Below are 18,318 nucleotides of genomic sequence, written 5' to 3'. Positions count from 1 at the left end.
TGAAAGGTTTATCCAAGTTCTAGATACATATGATCCCATTCAGACGTCGTCTCTTTCAGGGAAGACCTTGCATTTTCCAACATGACAATGCCAGACCACATACTGCATCAATTACAACATCATGGCTGCGTAGAAGAAGGATCTGAGTACTGAAATGGCCAGCCTGCAGTCCAGATCTTTCACCCATAGAAAACATTTGGTGCATCATAAAGAGGAAGATGCGACAAAGAAGACCTAAGACAGTTGATCAACTAGAAGTCTGTATTAGACAAGAATGGGACAACATTCCTATTCCTAAACCTTGGTCCTCCTCCAGCTGTTCCTTATATGTACATTTAACTTTTCTGGCCTCTTATTGCTACCTGTCCCAACTTTTTTTGGAATGTGTAGCTCCCATGAAATCCAAAATGAGCCAATATTTGGCATGACATTTCAAAATGTATCACTTTCAACATTTAATTTGTTATCTATATTCTACTGTGAATAAAATATAAGTTTATGAGAATCGTAATTTATTCCATTCCTTTTTTACTCACAATTTCTAGTGTGCCCCAACTTTTTCTGTTTTGGGGTTGTATATTTGCATTTGAATAAAGCCGCGTTACCGCTTTTGTAGTAGGTCATCCGGGTACTTTTCACCTACTGTTTTTGGAACTTTATGAATAGGCTTTATGCCCAGCTGCACTACTTCCTGAACTTCAGCCAGCTCCTTGTTTCCTGTCTGCCATTATTGGACAAAGATTAATAATCCAGGTGTGTCTGATTATTGTTGTTGTGACTACTGAGGTCAGGCACACCTGGATTAATCAGTTTGTCCAATAATGGCAGACAGGAAACAAGGAGCTGGCTAAAGTTCAGGAAGTAGTGCAGCTGGGCATAAAGCCTATTCAGACATACTACTCATCTCACCTATTGCTTTTTGCCTACTGTATGGAAGTATGCAGTTTCGGATGCAGCCGTTGTCTCAGATGACAACGTATATGTCCTGTGGCGGCTACCATAGTCTTTTTGAAATTTTGGGGGTTGAGCTGTTGGTTGCAATTCGCAATCTCACCACTAGATCCCTTTACATGCACCATCTTTAAATGGTGTGCTTCCTCAGTATATTTGTTACAGAACCTCAGAAAAGGGAGATATGGCTCTGTTGAGATAGAAACCTGGGGCTTAGAGAGGACAAATTGACCATGTAAGATGACTTGTGTGTGACATGGCTGCACGGGTCAATTAATTAAACTTTACTTTTCAAACAGATAATCAATGAGATATGCAATGATTAAGAGTATCAAGTTCTTAACTTTTCCAAATTCATCTACTGTATGCTTTTCACCATTAGAATTATTTGACCTGAAGTGATGTAAATTGCTATGCATAGCTATTGCTTTGGGCCAAATGCTGCATGTTAAAGCGTAACTAAACCCCTGGTCAGAGCCTGACTCCACCCACTGGCAATATTTGAAAAATGCAAGAAAAGTGGGCAGATCCCAACGGAGATAGAGGGGACGAACTATAAGTGTGTGGTGAGATCGTAACAAGTGCGTGGTGATCTTGAACCTGCTTACGTCACGAGTCATTTTTTGGACCCACCATCCAATAGAAAAATTCAACTGCAGTAGCCACCGTTCAACCTGAAGAGGGCAGCACTCAGACGTTTCTACACCATATATTGTAGTATTGAAACACTTTATATCCAAATGTCAAAAAACTTACTAAAATCAATGAACAGCACTAATAACACCCCTTTCTTATAGATCATTAACCCAAAAAAGTTGGGTTTAGTTACGCTTTAGGCTGTAAGCAGAACAGCTAATAACTCATCAAAAAGGTGTCACTTTAGCAATTGAAACTGCAAACAATTATTCACTTAAATCTCGTTGACTGACTTCAACTTTGACTCCTTAGCTTTTTTCTCATGCTGTTTATGGGTCTTAACAGTAACACTCCCCTTACGCTAGACATCAAGTTTATTGTTTGTTAATGAATAGCTTAAGAGCAATCATCAAAGAAACTGAAAGTAAATTCCCATTCCTGATACAGCTCCTCAAAAAGAAGGTAAAAACGATGGCTGGGGTAAGTCATTTATTTTTATATTTCCTTCAGTCATTTTCAGGATTTTAAAATATTCCACTGAAAGACTTTACATTTTCATTTATGAATGTGGTTTGGAGATGTAAGGGGTAATTTCATATAGGCCACCCTGGATATGTGCAGTTGTTGTTGCTGTGTAACTTACGCAATACAATACCTAGGGAAAGTTTATGGTGAAGGTTTATAATTTTCTATTGTTTTTTAAGAACTGTTAGGTCAGATTGTGCAGCAAATTATTGATTTGGTCACGTTTCTGATTGCCCTTAAAACACCAAGATGCTGTTATTATCCTGTTATTAACTGCGTTTAATAAAGTATCTTAATAACTCCAACCGAAGAAAATGAAATTCACATCACACATAAAAGCTGTGTCACCTTGCTTTTGTTTAAAGCCAGATTGATCAGTTAAGAGAAAACAAAAATACAATAGACACAGAGCATCATAGTGCTCTTTTTTACATAATATTGCATTGCTTCACTAAGGTTATTTAACATTTTAGGACAAAACTATATATACAAGAAGTCATTATTCTATCTTTTCTCTTTTAAACCCAGAAAATGAAATTCATTGAAGAACAATTTAAGAAAAATCTTAAAAAAAGACATCTGAAGCAAACAACCATTGATAAATGTGATGTCGTGATGCATTTCTGCCCCATTGTTTCTCGTGCTGGAACAGACATAAGTGCTGCACTGAGTCAACTTTATAATGGTAAAGGTCACTTGCATTGTTTAAAGCTATATTCATAATTAAACATTAACTTTATGATTCATTAATGGTCTACAATTCTTTCACTTTCTTTTAGTTGTCCAACTAGTCATCCTGGTGGTGCTCCATCACACTTTCGACCCAGATAAAACTATACCAGACAGCAACGCTGCTGTAAACAGAGAGAACACATTTGCAGTGGACTGTCTGTTCTCTGAGGATACAGGATTACTGCAATGTCAGACGAATGAAGATGCATTTGAAAGAATTGCAAAATACCTAAAACCCCTGGTAGGTCTATTGATCTCTAGTGAAATAGCATTGTGTCATGGTCAGTGCGGGTACATTCACATGTTACTTCCCTTTCAGAAACTAACCTCATTTGCATTCTTCAAAGGTAAGTTTATCAAGCTTTTATACTTTAAAACACATAATTTTCATCAAACATTTGTGTATATATACACTTTACAGTAAGGTTGTATTTGTTAACCATTGGCTAATGCAATATCTAACACAAACTATCAATGAACAATGCATACAGCATTTATTAATCTTATGTTAATTTTAGCACTTACTAATTAAAAGTGAACGTTGAAACGGTTAACATTAGTTAATGCACCATGTTATGGTGACCATGAACTAACATGAACAATTGTATTGACATAACAGTAACACAGATTAATAAATCCTGAAAACGACATTGTTCATTGTTATGTTAGTTAATGCATTTACTAATGTTTACTAACCTTATTGCAAAGTGTTGATCAATATATGAATTATAAGTAATAGTTACATCTGTAAAAAAAAAATGTAATGTGCTGGAATGGGCAGAATACCAGGAAAATTCACATTCATCCTCAGTAGAGGTTCAAAACTTTAGCAATGATTAAGAAATGTTTAGGAAATGTAAACTAATTGTCATTTTATAATATTTGTTTTTCCATTTTTTTACAGCCATTCATGCAAGTCCACTTCAATCCACAGACCATGAAGATACTCTATTAATCGAATTAGAACCATCCACTTCATGGTGGAGGCGCAAATGTTTTTGGTTAGTTGTGGTTTGTGGTGGTGTTGTTGTTGTTGTTGTTTTTGTTGTTGTTGTTGCTGTACTTGTGTCTCAATTGACATATATACCTGGGACAAACTGTACGAACTTTACTTACTTAAACATATAGTGAATGTGAAATGCTGATCAAGAATATCAACTTATTAACTTTTCCAAATACATCTGTATGCTTTTACTGTAACCATTAAAATAGTTTGACTTGAAACAATGATGTAGTTTGCTATGCAATGTTAAAGTCAAATTACTGCTGCATGTTAAGCTGTAAGCAGAGCAGCCAATAAATCATTGAAAAGGTGTCACTTCTGCAATTGAAACTGCAAACAATTATTCAATAAATTTTCTTTGACTGACTTCAGTTTTGACTCCTGGACTTTTTTCTCATACTCTCTATGGGTCTTAATTGTAACAATCCCCAAATGCTAGTCATCAAGTTTATAACTTTTTTTATGACAAATAACTTGTTTATCATTTAAAAGTTGCTTTGGGAGAGTCGTAATAAATAACACTAATCCTATCTACTCAATAAAATGATGGCGACGGGTTACAAAAATGTTAGTAAATAAATACAACAATATTTACATTTTATGATTTGTAAGCTTATATGTCTTTTTAAATAGCAATAAAATAATTCCCTATATGGTTAAAACTTTTACTAAAATGCATTTTTTGTGTAACGTCATTTTATTTGTTTATGTCACATAAAATGTTCTCAATGTATTTTTTAATGAATAGCTTTAGAGCAATGGTCAACGAAAGTGAAAGTGAAATTGCTTCCCATTCCTGATACAGCTCCGTAACAAGCAGGCACAGAAGATGGGCGGTGTGCACGGGGTAAGTCATTTATTTGTATTTCCTTCAGTCGTTTTCAGGATTTTAAAATAGTTCACTGGAAGACTTTACATTTTCATTTGTGAATGTGGTTTTGAGATGTTAGTGTATTTTCATGTAATATACCCTGGATATGTGTGGTTGTTGTTGTGTAATTTGCGCAATACACCACCTATGGAATATCAACACATGTAACGAGTGTAGGCTATATGCACAATTTTCTAAGCTGCAAATTCAAGATGTTGTCCTCAGTATTTGCTCGATCAGCTTCTTTCAAAAATTTCAATCAAATCAAACCATTTAAAATGTAGGCCTATTTATATAGCGGTTTTTACAATATTTTTTATACATTTCTATTGTTTTTTTAAGAACTGTTATGTCTGATTGTGCAGCAAATTATTGATTTGATCAGGTTTCTGATTGCACTTAAAACACCAAGCTGCTGTTATTATCCTGTTATTAACTGCATTTAATAAAGGAGCTTAAAAACTCCAACCGTAGACAATGAATTCGCATGACACATAAAAGCTGTGTCACATTGCTTTCGTTTAAAGCCAGATTGATCAGTTAGGAGATAACAGAAATACTATAGACACAGAGCACCTCCTAGTGGCCTTTTTTTACATACACATACTGCATTGCTTCACAAGACTAACCTTTTTAGACAGAACTATAGCCTATATACAGGACTGGTGAAAAAAAGTCATTCTATTGTTTTTTTTCTCTCTTTTAAACCCAGAAAACGACATCAATTGAAGCAGAATTCAAGGAAAAACTTAATAATAGAGGTTTGACACAAACAACCATTAATAAATGTGATGCCATACTGGTTTTCTGCCCCATTGTTTCTCGTGCTGGAACAGACATAAGTGCTGCACTGAGTCAACTTGATAATGTTAAAGGTCACTTGCATTGTTAAAAGTTAATTCATAATTAAACATTAACTTTATGATTCATTTGTGATCCAGACTGCACTTCTTTCACTTTCTTTTATTAGACAAACATGTCATTTTGGTGGTGCTCCATCACACGTTCGACCCAGATAAAACTATACCAGACAGCAACGCTGCTGTAGACAGGAAGAAAACATTCGTAGTGGACTGTCTGTTCAATGAGGATACAGGATTACTGCAATGTCAGAGGAATGAAGATGCACTTAATGAAATTGCAAAATACCTATTATTTAACGGTAACACGCTACACTTACGCTACACTACTACAATAAGGTTGTATTTGTTAACAATTAGTTAATGCAATATCTAACACAAACTATCAATTAACAGTGCATACAGCATTTATTAATCTTAGTTCATGTTCATTTTTTGCATTTACTAATACATTTATAAAATCGAACGTTGAAACTGTTAACATTATAGTTAATTCACCATGTTATGGTGACCACGAACTAACATAAACAACTGCATTGACATAACAGTAACAAAGATTAAAAAATGCTGCAAATGACATTGTTCGTTGTTATGTTAGTTAATGCATTTACTAATGTTTACAAATGCAACTTTATTGTAAAGTGTTATCAGTTATAATGATCAATATATGAATTATAAGTAATAGTTACATTTGTAAAAACTGGAATGTGCTGGAATGGGCAGAATACCAGGAAAATTCACATTCATCCTCAGTCCATAATCCAGACATTAGGGGTTCAAAACTTTAGAAATTAAGAGATGTTTGGGAAATTTAAGCGTATTGTCATTTTATAATAATTGTATTTCTGTTTTTTTATAGGCATTGATGACAATACAAGGAAAACGAATAAAGTAAAGTTTGGTTTGGTTCTGGGTTGTTCTTTTGTTGTTGCTGCTGGTGTTGTTGGTTTTGTACTGTATTGGTATTTTTATTGAGGTAAAAAGCTGGGAGACATTGATCATGTAAGATGACTTGTCCTATTGAAAGGATTATCTGTAACATAGCTGCATGGGTCACTCAGTAGAACTGAACTTGTCAAACATATAATTAATGAAAAATGCTGATCAAGAATATCAACTTATTAACTTTTCCAAATTCATCTGTATGCTTTTAACCATTAGAATGATTTGACCTGAAATAATGCTGTAGTTTGCTATGCAATGTTAGAGTCAGATTACTGCTGAATGTTAAGCTTTAAACAGAGCAGCCAATAACTCATTGAAAAGGTGTCACAATTGAAACTGCAAACAAATATTCAGTAAAATGTCTTTGACTGACTTCAACTTTGACTCTTGGACTTTTTTCTCATGCTGTTTAAACTGTAACACTCACCTTACGCTAGACATCAAATTTTTTTTGTGATTTAATACCCATACTAAACTATTGTTGGCTCTTAGGAAGGGTCTTAATAAAAAACACTAATCCCATCTACTCAATTAAACAATGGCAACAGATTACAAGCAATGTTAGTAAATAAATAAAACAATATTTGAATTATATGATGTGTGAGCTTATATATAAATATAATCTGATGCAGAGATATAAGCTTTGTTTATTCCGTTGCTAGGGTTCCCCCTTTTGGTTGCTAGGGAGTGAATTGGCATCCTCCAGTGATTATAAGCCACAAGTAAAAAGACCCACCCCCGTTATGTTACTTTAGAGCAATTGTGAAAGTGAAAGTGTAATTGCTTCCCATTTCTGATAAAGCTCCTTAACAAACAGGCACAGAAAATGGGAGAGGTAAGTCATTGAGGCTATTTGTATTTCCTTCAGTCGTTTTCAGGATTTTAAAATATTCCACTGGAAAACTTACATTTTCATTTGTGAATTTGGTTGTGAAATGTTAGGTGTATTTTTATATAGGCTACTAATCCCTGGATATGTGCGGTTGTTGTTGCTGTATAACTAACGCAATACACTACATGGGGAATATCAACACAGGCAACGAGTGTAGGCTATATGCACAATTCTCTTAGCTGGTTATACAAAATGTAGTTTTTGCGCAGCATGTACAACGAAGGTATCAATAAAAAATGTAGGCTATTTTACAGCGCTTTTTACAATGTCACATTGTTTCAAAGCAGCTTTATATGAAAATAGAAATAACAGAAACTGGAAAAAATGGGCTATTAAATTATTTACTTAAGTGATTATATTATAAATAGAGAATATTAATAATGTTATTGAGAATAAATCCTGTTAATGTAATAACTGCATTTAATAATATAATAATTCAAACCGAGGGCACGCAAACTAAAGTTGTTTTTTATGAAGACACTGAATTCGAAATACACAGAAAAGCTGTCGTCTGCTCTGGCTTTAAGTCAGATTTATGTGTTATAGGAGAAAACAAAAATACCATAGACATAGAGCACCTACTAGTGGTCGTTTTACAGAAACACATTGCATTGCTTCTTAAGATGATTTAATATTTTAAGGCAAAGCTATAAGACTGGTGAAAATAATTGTGATAAGAATGCATTCTATCTTTTCTCTTTTGAACCCAGATAATGGAAGTCATTGAAAGACAATTTGAGGAAAATCTTAACAAAAGAAAACTGAAGAAAACGAGCATTGATAAATGTGATGTCATAGTGGTTTTCTGCCCCATTGTTTCTCGTGCTGGAACAGACATAAGTGATGCACTGAATCAACTTGATAATGGTAAAGATCACTTGCATTGTTAAAAAGGAATATTCATAATTAAACATTAACTTTACAATTAATCCAGTCTGCCCTTTTATCACTTTCTTTTAGTTGTCAAACTAATCATCCTGGTGGTACTCCATCACACGTTCGACCCAGATAAAACTATACCAGACAGCAACGCTGCTGTAAACAGGGAGAACACATTTGCAGTGGACTGTCTTTTCTATGAGGATGACGGATTACTGCAATGTCAGAGGAATGAAGATGCATTTGAAAAAATTGGAAATTACTTGGAAATGGAAAATATAAAAGTATGTCTTTTGATCTTTGGTAAAATTATATATTTTTGTTTGCATTGGGTCATGGTGAGTGCATATATAACATACTTACTTCCCTTTCAGAAGCCAACCTCATATGCATATTTTAAAAGTAAGTGTCTAAAGCTTTTTTACTTTGGTATTTATTATGTTCACTCATAATTAATAAAAACATATTTATGAATTAAACAATTTGAACAATATTATTATCATGTTTTTGCAGCTAATGCATATTCACGTCAATCCTCAGATCAGGCTGCCGAAAGTAATCTATTAAATCGTGAGGGTTCAAAGCCAGACCAGGCCTCAAGAGAAGAAGGCAATCAGGGCTCTTGTTGTATGTGTTTTTTTCGTTGCTGTGCCACTCTTTTAAGTTGCTGTGCCACTCTTTTTCGTTACTTTGCCACTCTTTTTCGTTGCTGTGCCACTCGTTTTCGTTGCTGTGCCACCCCTTTTCGTTGCTGTGCCACTCCTTTACATTGCTGTGACACTCCTTTTCGTTGCTGTGACACTCTTTTTCGTTGCTGTGACACTCCTTTTGGTTCCTGTGACACTCTTTTTCATTGCTGTGCCACTCCTTTTCGTTGCTGTGCCACTCCTTTTCGTTGCTGTAACACTCCTTTTCGTTGCTGTAACACTTCTTTTCTATGCTGTGACACTACTTTTCGTTGCTGTGCCACTTCTTTTCGTTAGCCTACTGTGCCACTCCTTTTCTTTGCTGTGCCACTCCTTTTCTTTGCTGTGCCACTCCTTTTCGTTGCTGTGCCACTCCTTTTCGTTGCTGTGCCACTCCTTTTCGTTAGCCTACTGTGCCACTCCTTTTCGTTGCTGTGCCACTCCTTTTCGTTATTGTGCCACTCTTTTTCGTTACTTTGCCACTCCTTTTGGTTCCTGTGACACTCTTTTCCATTGCTGTGCCACTCCTTTTCGTTGTTGTGCCACTCCTTTTCGTTGCTGTGCCACTCCTTTTCGTTGCTGTGCCACTCCTTTTCGTTGCTGTGACACTCTTGTTCGTTATTGTGCCACTCTTTTTCGTTACTTTGCCACTCTTTTTTGTTGCTGTGCCACTCCTTTTGGTTCCTGTGACACTCTTTTTCATTGCTGTGCCACTCCTTTCCGTTAGCCTACTGTGCCACTCCTTTTCTTTGCTGTGCCACTCCTTTTCGTTGCTGTGCCACTCCTTTTCGTTGCTGTGCCGCTCCTTTTGGTTCCTGTGACACTCTTTTTCATTGCTGTGCCACTCCTTTTCTTTGCTGTGCCGCTCCTTTTGGTTCCTGTGACACTCTTTTTCATTGCTGTGCCACTCCTTTTCGTTGCTGTGCCGCTCCTTTTGGTTCCTGTGACACTCTTTTTCATTGCTGTGCCACTCCTTTTCATTACTGTTTAAAAAAATCGAATTAATCAAAATTACCACATGTAAGTATAGTTCACCATAATCGCTACAGCGTAGGCCTATAGACAGCTTCATTGGACGCACGTACGCTGACGCGATACACGTCTGGATCCGAACTTTACTTCAGGTTTTGTCTTTTAATGATCTGACTAGTTGCTAAAATGATCTCTTGAACAAATGCCTTGTCGAAAAGAACAAATGTTTTGGTTTCCTAGGTAATCTATGTGTTGTTTTTTTTGCTTGTTATATAAATAAACTACGTTTAAAGAACTTTGTTGTTATTTATTCATAACGGAGTTTACCGGAAGTTACGTCCGGACACACACTGCATTCAAAATGCCACAAACACATGTCAGAATGTAGCAAATGGCAAACACTTCTTTCATAATAATACATTTTTGGATATACCATGTTAACACTGCTGTTCTAAATCTAAAGCTCTTTGGTCTTTCATAGGCTTATATCTACATTTCAATACAATGTTCTACAGTGAGAGTAATCTGCTGAGAGGGGTAACAAGTACACTGAAAACGCCAATGCAATGTAGAAACAGTAAATATTAATTAGGTCAAACATTACTCTTGTATATATTAGCATACAACAAAACTATAAACATGTAAACCAAAAGTATATTCTTTACAGTAGAATACAGTAAATTGTGTGGGGTCCCGGTCCAGGATCTGGCAAGGGGGGTGGGGTGCAGATTGCCAAAACAGGAAATCTGACCTTTGACCTATTTATAGGCCTATCCAGAGTAACAGCGTGTCATGGAGTGACGCATAGTTCCAAACGCAGCACTGAAGCCCATTCATTTCAATGGCACCTGCTGGTAAATCGATGAAATTACCGTTTCTCTTTACCTTTTCAGACATTTTATGAATATAGTCAACAGTGATATTTTATGAACTCTGCTGTAGGTAATGATTATCGTTAATAATAACTTGCAAAATTTTTATATTTTAATGAGTTGTGTATAATGTGTGAATAATATAGATTTAATGGTCTAATATTTTATTACTGGTGGCCATCTACTTTATACTTATCTTTTTATATATTACAAGTAACACTAGGGGGCAACAGCGACAAGCTAAATGCCTTATAAGAAAGTCACACTGCTTCACGATGCTGCTATGTGTTTTATTGTGTTTGGTAAGTAATATTAGTGATGTATCCTCGAAAATCATGTATAATTATATTAACATTTAATGTGTACTATAAATACAATTAAATATGAATTTAGTGTGTTTCTGTTATGCTTCACTGTTACAAATAACCGCGTTGGTGATCTTTTTTGTGATTGTAATATAGTAAAAGTGTAGGAATTATGGTTTTAGCAGATTGATAGCCATTTATATAGCCATATTTTTGCTACAAAAATAAAAGATAAACTGTGTTGCTGTAGTTGGTATAGATAACCACAGTTATCTTTGGGTCACCATTAACTGTTTACCTGTATTTACTGATTTACTGTACTTTACATCACTCCCTAGTAAAAAAAACCGTTATGAACATAGTAGGCTAAGTATAGTGATCAATTCACATTACAAACTCATATTTACCTAAAATAGCTGAAAACCTATGCAAACGGATTGACAGCCCTGCTTGGTTTGGAACTGTAGAACGTTACATGAATCACGTGACCGCGCGGCAGCCAGATCAAAGCGTTTCGTAACTCTGTTATTATACGACTCTGGGCCTATCTATACTACTGTAAAGTAAAGCAGTGATTGGTTAGTGATCAGGTAAGCAATTAGTGTTTGAACATGTGAGGAGTGTGTCTGTGTGACCTGGTGAATAAGTTTTGCATTAGCATTTAGCATTTGATTGGTTGTGTTTGAAAAAAGGAAAGCAAGTCACTTCCTGATAGATCTTTGTGTTTTAGAGAATTGTGTGTAGTGTTTTGAAAAAAGTGTTTTATGCAATTGAAAACTGAGTCAGAGAAATAGCTGATGGTTTTGAAGATTTGGCATGTAGTTTTGCACTTTGAGTGAGAGGTTTCAAAAATCGTGTAATGTCACGGCCAGGGGCTGGCTGTCAATAGGCTAAAGCCACGCCCCTTCTCAATTTCCACCTTGAAGAGGTCCCCAAAGCCAACCCAATGACCAGACAACACGGGAACAGGTAAGTATAAAATAATCTTTATTTAATAAATATCTAAAATGCACTGGGGAAATGGGGAAAGGGAATTAAAACTAAATTCAGGCTCTGCCCTCCAGGTGGGCCTCAGCCGGGAGATGACGGGGAGCAAGGGGGCAACGGGGGTCCGGGACGTGGGACTCAGGCTCCGGCCTGGCCTTAACAATCCGTGGCGCACTCCGTCTTCCTCCCAGTTTTCATCAGGTTACCCACTACTCCTTTCCTTCTCTCCACAGGTATCGACTTGGACACAGAAGCACAGTTAGTTTGCTTTAAGATGGCTCTCACCTCTTGACTGGACTCAGCGTACCGTAAGTACAGGTTTTTGCTCGGTTTCTCCTCAGAATATTCACTCTCTCTCCTCTTCTCTCCACAGGTATCGGCTTGGACACAGAAGCACAGTTAATTTGCTTTGAAATGGCTCTCACCTTTTGACTGGACTCAGCATACCGTAAGTACAGGTTTTGCTCGGTTTCTCCTCAGGTTCTTCCCCACAAGTCTACCGGATACAGTGCATGCTCCGTCTCTATGGATCGACAGCTTAAGAGATTAATAGGCGCACAGGCAGCAGTGGCGGACTTACAGCACTTTACGAGGCGTCTGATGGAGTAAGTAGTTCCTACTTGGCGTCAGGGGCAAACCCTCTCGACTACTCGGTGGTGGCAGAGGGGTGGGATATCTCAACGTCTCACCGGGCCGAGGGCTTCCCTCTCTTCGCTGCCGTCAGGCGTTCGAACTCTGGACAGGGGCGCCCCTTTGTAGAGGCCACGGGACGATGGAATTACGTCACCTCTCTCTCTGCAACAACAATGTTTATACAATCGAAAACGTCAATAATAATAGCCCCAAATCGTACTCACACCTCTGCTGTTTCCTCGGCTCTTCACCGCCACTCTTCACATCCGCCCGATGTCTAGACGGGGGAAAATCGTTTCTGGGCACCTTACTATTTCTGGAGGCCCGAAGCACGCTCACAACGTATGCTGTACTGAACAGAGCTAAAGCCAGCAGCCTCTTTGTCTTCTCTCGACGAAGTGCGTGAAGGCGGAGGTTGACTTGACAAGACACACAGCAATACACAGCAACCCACAGCAATATACAGCACCACGTCAAAAATAAAGGTTTCCACAGCACAAAGACTCACCCACCACTCCAAGTGTACGAAAAAGACACCCGTCTTCTCTCACTTCGCTTACTTCAGATTTGGCGATGTAAGTATGCGGCCCAGCTAGTGGTGTCGTTGTTGTATCTGCTTCGGTAAGTATTTCCTCGGCTCACCCACCACACTCTGTTAGGGGTAGGGCCGCCCTCCTTTCCTGGAAGGAGTTAACATAAGCCAGGTTAATACACACGATACTTCCAGCTAAATCTAGGTACTCACAGCGATGCCGTTTTAAATCCCCTTTTTCACTTCGTCTCAATCCGTCATGTGTTCGTTCTCCTCACAACCTTTAAGGTTCGCGATGACTTCACAATCAACAGTTCCAGCCAAAAGCTCTACAGTATAACACCACAACCAGCCGGGTGCAGTGCTCCTTTAACTCTCTCTCACAGCTCCGTCCTCTTTTGCCTCTCTTGGCTGCCGTACTCTCTCCTCTCGCTCTAAGCGCTCTGTGGATCAACGGCGCCCTCCGGCTCCTCCGAGGACGGAGCGTGTGATTTGGGTCTGCCCTAGGCAGTAGGGGAGCTCGTGCCCGAAACAACTCTCCTCCTGTGTGCTGCTACAGCTCCATTTATGTGGCCCGTCCTCATCTCTTCCTCTAATCAGAGCTGCTACATAAATTGGCTGCACCTGTGGCTCGTTTCTTCCTGATTTGTGTTGGCAGGGAGACTGGGAAGTGAAAGGTGCACTTAAAAGTTCTGTCCGGGCGGAACCTCTCCTCTCCCTTTTTGGTTCCGCCCTAAGTCACCCTGTGACAGTAACATGAAAAGATTTTGTGTGTAAGCAATCGTAAAAAACTGTAATAAATAAAGACTATTTTCAGGTTATTATTTAATCCCACAAAGAAGGCTTTGTTGCGTAACAGTTTTTTACGATTGCTTACACACAAAATCTTTTCATGTCACACGATTTTTGAAACCTCTCACTCAAAGTGCAAAACTACATGCCAAATCTTCAAAACCATAAGCTATTTCTCTGACTCAGTTTTCAATTGAATAAAACACTTTTTTCAAAACACTACACACAATTCTCTACCTAAAGATTTGTGATCTAATATATAGGGAATTTAACAACAATGCCCCCCCCAAGGGGAGGTGGCAGAGTAACGATTTGGACTGGAATATTGAAAAGTGAGATGAGATGGTAGGTCCCCTTTTAGATGGGATCAAAAGGACATCTGCGAGATACGAGTTCCTAAAAGATGGTTTTTCACTATGGGCTATAAAAGGAATAATTTCTTTTGAATTACTTTCATGCAGGATAATACACCATCCAATGCTGCAAAAAGCACCACTGAGTATGTTAATTCATATGGGCATAAAATAAGTGTTATGAACGACACAACTCAAGAATCCCAATGCAGAGGGTTTTTAATGAAACACAGTATCAGTAGGTATGTATGATGGAAAAACACTCAATGTCTTCATGTAATGTATGTGTGTATGTATGTATGTAAATGCAAAACACTCTAAGTGGGAAACACAGCTGGGCTGTAGGACATCCACTTTCCGTAAACACTCAATGTTATCTTCACAGGGCACAGAGAGAGGTTCCTGGCGGGACAATGAGAGAGAGAGGCGGTCAGATACATCAGCAGAGTCCATGCTGGACAGCGCACTGTAGCAGTCCGAGTTAAGCGCAGAATTACGCGCCCGAGAGCGCACTGCGGCTGGACAGCGCAAGGTGTAGAGCAGCGCTCGGAGATACCACAGACAGAGTGTTCACAGAGGAATGACGGTTGACACACCAATCGGGAGAGACTGACGGCAGGACGGGAAAAATCTGAAGAAGCAAAGGCAGCAGAGAGCTCGGTGAATAATCCAATAACGAGAAACAGATACTAGACACAACAGGACTGGAACTAGACAAGCTAGCGGGCAGGTACATACAAAGACGAACTTGCAAGGAACAAAGGAAACGAGGGGAATTTAAATCAAACCGGATTGGACAATAATAAGAATCATGTGCGGGACGCAGGTGAGAGAAGTCAGAGGTAATGAGATCACCAGGTGGAAGACGCGCACGTGTGGAGCTGTCAAAACAAAAACACAACACATAGTGAAACAAAGACAAAGCAGCCAATGAGACCGAAATCATAACAGGACTCCCCCCCACGACCGCCACCGGGCGGTCCATGAGGAGGCTCACCCCGTCGCTGGCGGAGATCCTCTATCAGCCCAGGGTCCAGAATGTCCCGGGCCGGTACCCAACACCTCTCCTCCGGACCATATCCTTCCCAGTCTACGAGATATTGAAATCCCCTACCCCGGCGACGCACATCCAGTAAAGACTTAACTGAATACACAGGGGCACCATCTATAAGCTGAGGGGTGGGAGGGGTGGGGGCAGAGGGAACAGGATTAAGGTGGGAAAAATACACAGGCTTCAGTTTAGACACATGAAAAACTGGGTGAACCCGACCGAGTGCAGGGGGCAATATGAAGCTTGACCGTCACGGGATTAATAACCTTAACAATGCTGTATGGCCCAAGGAATCGTGGAGCCAGCTTGCGAGAAGGCTCACGGAGAGGTAAATCCTTGGACGAAAGCCATACTTTCTGCCCACAGATAAAGCGGGGCGCGGTTCTACGGTGACGATCGGCCGCGGCTTTGGTTCGTCTGGAAACCTGACGTAATGTAAATCTAGCCTTTCTCCAGGTGCGTTTGCAACGACGGACAAAAGCTAGTGCAGACGGAACCACCGCATCAGGTTCTTGTGACGGGAATAAAGGGGGCTGAAACCCCATGGACGCCTCAAAAGGGGACATGTTGAGAGACGAAACAGGGAGAGAATTGTGGGCGTATTCAACCCAGGGTAACTGTTGGCACCAGGAGCTCGGATATTGCGATGTCAGACAGCGGAGAGCTCTACCTAAATCTTGGTTAGCCCGTTCACATTGCCCGTTGGTCTGAGGATGATACCCTGAAGACAAGCTAGCTGTGGAGCCTATTTGTCTACAAAATTCCTGCCAGAAACGAGAAATAAACTGAGGACCCCTATCTGAAACAACGTCTGTGGGCAGACCATGTAAGCGAAAGACGTGTTCGATCATTACCTGGGCAGTTTCCTTGGCAGTGGGTAATTTGGGCAAAGGGACAAAATGAACCGCCTTGGAGAAGCGGTCCACAATGGTCAAAACAACAGTGTTTCCCTTAGAACTAGGCAAATTGGTTACAAAATCAATGGCGATATGTGACCAAGGACGAGAGGGGATGGGTAACGGTTTAAGCAGACCAATAAGGGCTTGATGAGAGGCCTTATTACGGGCACAAACCTGACAGGCTAACACAAACTGTCTGACATCGGAACCCATAGAGGGCCGCCAGAAACGCTGACGTACGGTAGCCAACGTTCTCCGAACCCCCGGATGGCAAACAAACTTGGACTCGTGACCCCACCGGATGACCTCGGAGCGAAGCGCATTCGGCACCCACAATCGACCCGCTGGGCACCCCTCTGGCACTTCCCCCTCCCGGCCGGCCCGTCTCACCCGTTGTTCTATTCCCCAGCGCAGGGCACCCACCACCCGCCCCTCAGGGAGGATGGTTTCGTCCCCAGCAAAACCGGGACTTTCGAACAAACGAGAGAGAGCATCGGGCTTGGTATTCTTTGAACGGGGCCGGTACGAGAGGGTGAAGTTAAATCTGTCAAAGAAGAGTGCCCAACGAGCCTGGCGAGAAGATAACCTCCTGGCTGAACGGATGTATTCGAGATTTTTATGATCCGTCCAGACCAGGAAGGGCTCCGAGGTCCCCTCCAACCAGTGACGCCACTCATCCAAAGCCAGTCTGACCGCCAGCAGCTCCCGATTACCTATGTCATAATTTCGCTCTGCTGGGTTTAACCGATGGGAGAAAAAGGCACAGGGATGCACCTTGCCATCCTTAACAGACCGCTGAGACAAAACGGCGCCTACCCCGACATCCGAAGCATCCACCTCCACAATAAATTGAGCAGCCGGATCTGGAATAGAGAGAACAGGAGCAGAGATAAACCGGGACTTTAAATTATCAAAGGCCTCCTGAGCACTAGAATTCCAGACAAACCTCTCCTTAGTGGAAGTGAGAGCAGTAAGAGGCTGAGCAACCTGACCATAATTTCTGATAAATCGCCGGTAAAAATTGGCGAAACCCAGAAATCTTAATAAATCCTTACGGGACTCGGGGACTGGCCATTCGGCAACCGCTTTGATCTTGGCTGGATCTGGACGGATCTCACCTGGGGCGACAACAAAACCCAAGAACGAAACTGACTTACGATGGAATTCGCACTTCTCCGCCTTAACATACAACTTATTCTCTAACAACCGGCGTAAGACTCGGCGGACATGCTGAGTGTGTTCCTGCATAGAGGGGGAAAAGATGAGAATATCATCTATGTACACAAAGACAAACTTGTTAATCATGTCTCTCAGCACATCATTGACCAGAGTTTGGAAGACTGAGGGAGCGTTACAAAGCCCGAAAGGCAGAACGCAGTACTCAAAGTGTCCAGTAGGGGTATTAAATGCTGTCTTCCACTCATCTCCCTCTCTTATACGCACCAGGTGTTAGGCATTGCGTAAATCTAGCTTAGTAAAGACCTGCGCTCCCTGCAAAAGCTCAAACGCAGTAGACATTAAAGGAAGGGGGTACCTATTCTTAACAGTAATGTCATTCAAACCCCTATAATCAATACAAGGACGCAGGGAGCCGTCTTTCTTTTCAACAAAGAAAAACCCCGCCCCTGCGGGCAAGGTGGAGGGACGGATGAGACCGGCACGCAGGGCATCATTAATATACTGGTCCATAGCCTCTCTCTCAGGACCCGACAAAGAATAAAGTCTACCTTTAGGCGGAGAAGTGCCGGGGAGGAGATCAATAGCGCAATCATATGGCCGGTGAGGAGGAAGGGAGGTGGCCCGGGCTTTACTAAACACCTGAGCGATATCCGCATACTCCGCCGGGACCCCGGTCAAATCGACCGCCGGAACCTGAGGAAGAGAGAGAACAGAACCAGAAACAGCAGAACCAAGACATGACACATGACAAGACTGAGACCAA

At 40.3% G+C, this 18,318-nt stretch overlaps 2 protein-coding genes across 2 annotated transcripts; both read left to right on the top strand.

Annotated features, from left to right (window-relative positions):
• The first annotated feature begins 1,995 nt into the window (after window positions 1-1,995).
• Window positions 1,996-6,901, top strand: LOC129440468 (uncharacterized). The gene is made up of 7 exons (XM_073860558.1): window positions 1,996-2,067; window positions 2,641-2,797; window positions 2,892-3,085; window positions 4,653-4,694; window positions 5,431-5,589; window positions 5,688-5,880; window positions 6,438-6,901. Exons 1-7 carry the CDS (start codon window positions 2,059-2,061, stop codon window positions 6,551-6,553), a joined length of 870 nt encoding a protein of 289 aa, XP_073716659.1. The 5' UTR covers window positions 1,996-2,058; the 3' UTR covers window positions 6,554-6,901.
• Window positions 6,902-7,039: 138 nt separating this feature from the next.
• On the top strand, window positions 7,040-9,649 carry LOC129440466 (uncharacterized). The gene is made up of 5 exons (XM_055199842.2): window positions 7,040-7,358; window positions 8,126-8,282; window positions 8,376-8,578; window positions 8,669-8,696; window positions 8,808-9,649. The coding sequence occupies exons 1-5, from the start codon at window positions 7,350-7,352 to the stop codon at window positions 9,275-9,277; spliced, it is 867 nt and encodes a 288-aa protein (XP_055055817.2). The 5' UTR covers window positions 7,040-7,349; the 3' UTR covers window positions 9,278-9,649.
• The last annotated feature ends 8,669 nt before the right edge of the window (window positions 9,650-18,318 follow it).

Source organism: Misgurnus anguillicaudatus, chromosome 22, assembly GCF_027580225.2.
Source record: "Misgurnus anguillicaudatus chromosome 22, ASM2758022v2, whole genome shotgun sequence".
Taxonomy (NCBI): domain Eukaryota; kingdom Metazoa; phylum Chordata; class Actinopteri; order Cypriniformes; family Cobitidae; genus Misgurnus; species Misgurnus anguillicaudatus.
The sequence above is the reverse complement of the archived record's forward strand: the minus strand, read 5'-3'. Positions and strand labels throughout refer to the sequence as shown.

What these genes read in the sequence shown, in the direction of transcription:
- LOC129440466 (XM_055199842.2), top strand. An exon ending in ACTGAATCAACTTGATAATG is followed by an intron (nt 8,283 to 8,375) that starts GTAAAGATCACT and finishes ACTTTCTTTTAG; the next exon opens with TTGTCAAACTAATCATCCTG. An exon ending in CTCATATGCATATTTTAAAA is followed by an intron (nt 8,697 to 8,807) that starts GTAAGTGTCTAA and finishes ATGTTTTTGCAG; the next exon opens with CTAATGCATATTCACGTCAA.
- LOC129440468 (XM_073860558.1), top strand. An exon ending in AGATGGGCGGTGTGCACGGG is followed by an intron (nt 4,695 to 5,430) that starts GTAAGTCATTTA and finishes TTTTAAACCCAG; the next exon opens with AAAACGACATCAATTGAAGC. An exon ending in TGAGTCAACTTGATAATGTT is followed by an intron (nt 5,590 to 5,687) that starts AAAGGTCACTTG and finishes TTTCTTTTATTA; the next exon opens with GACAAACATGTCATTTTGGT.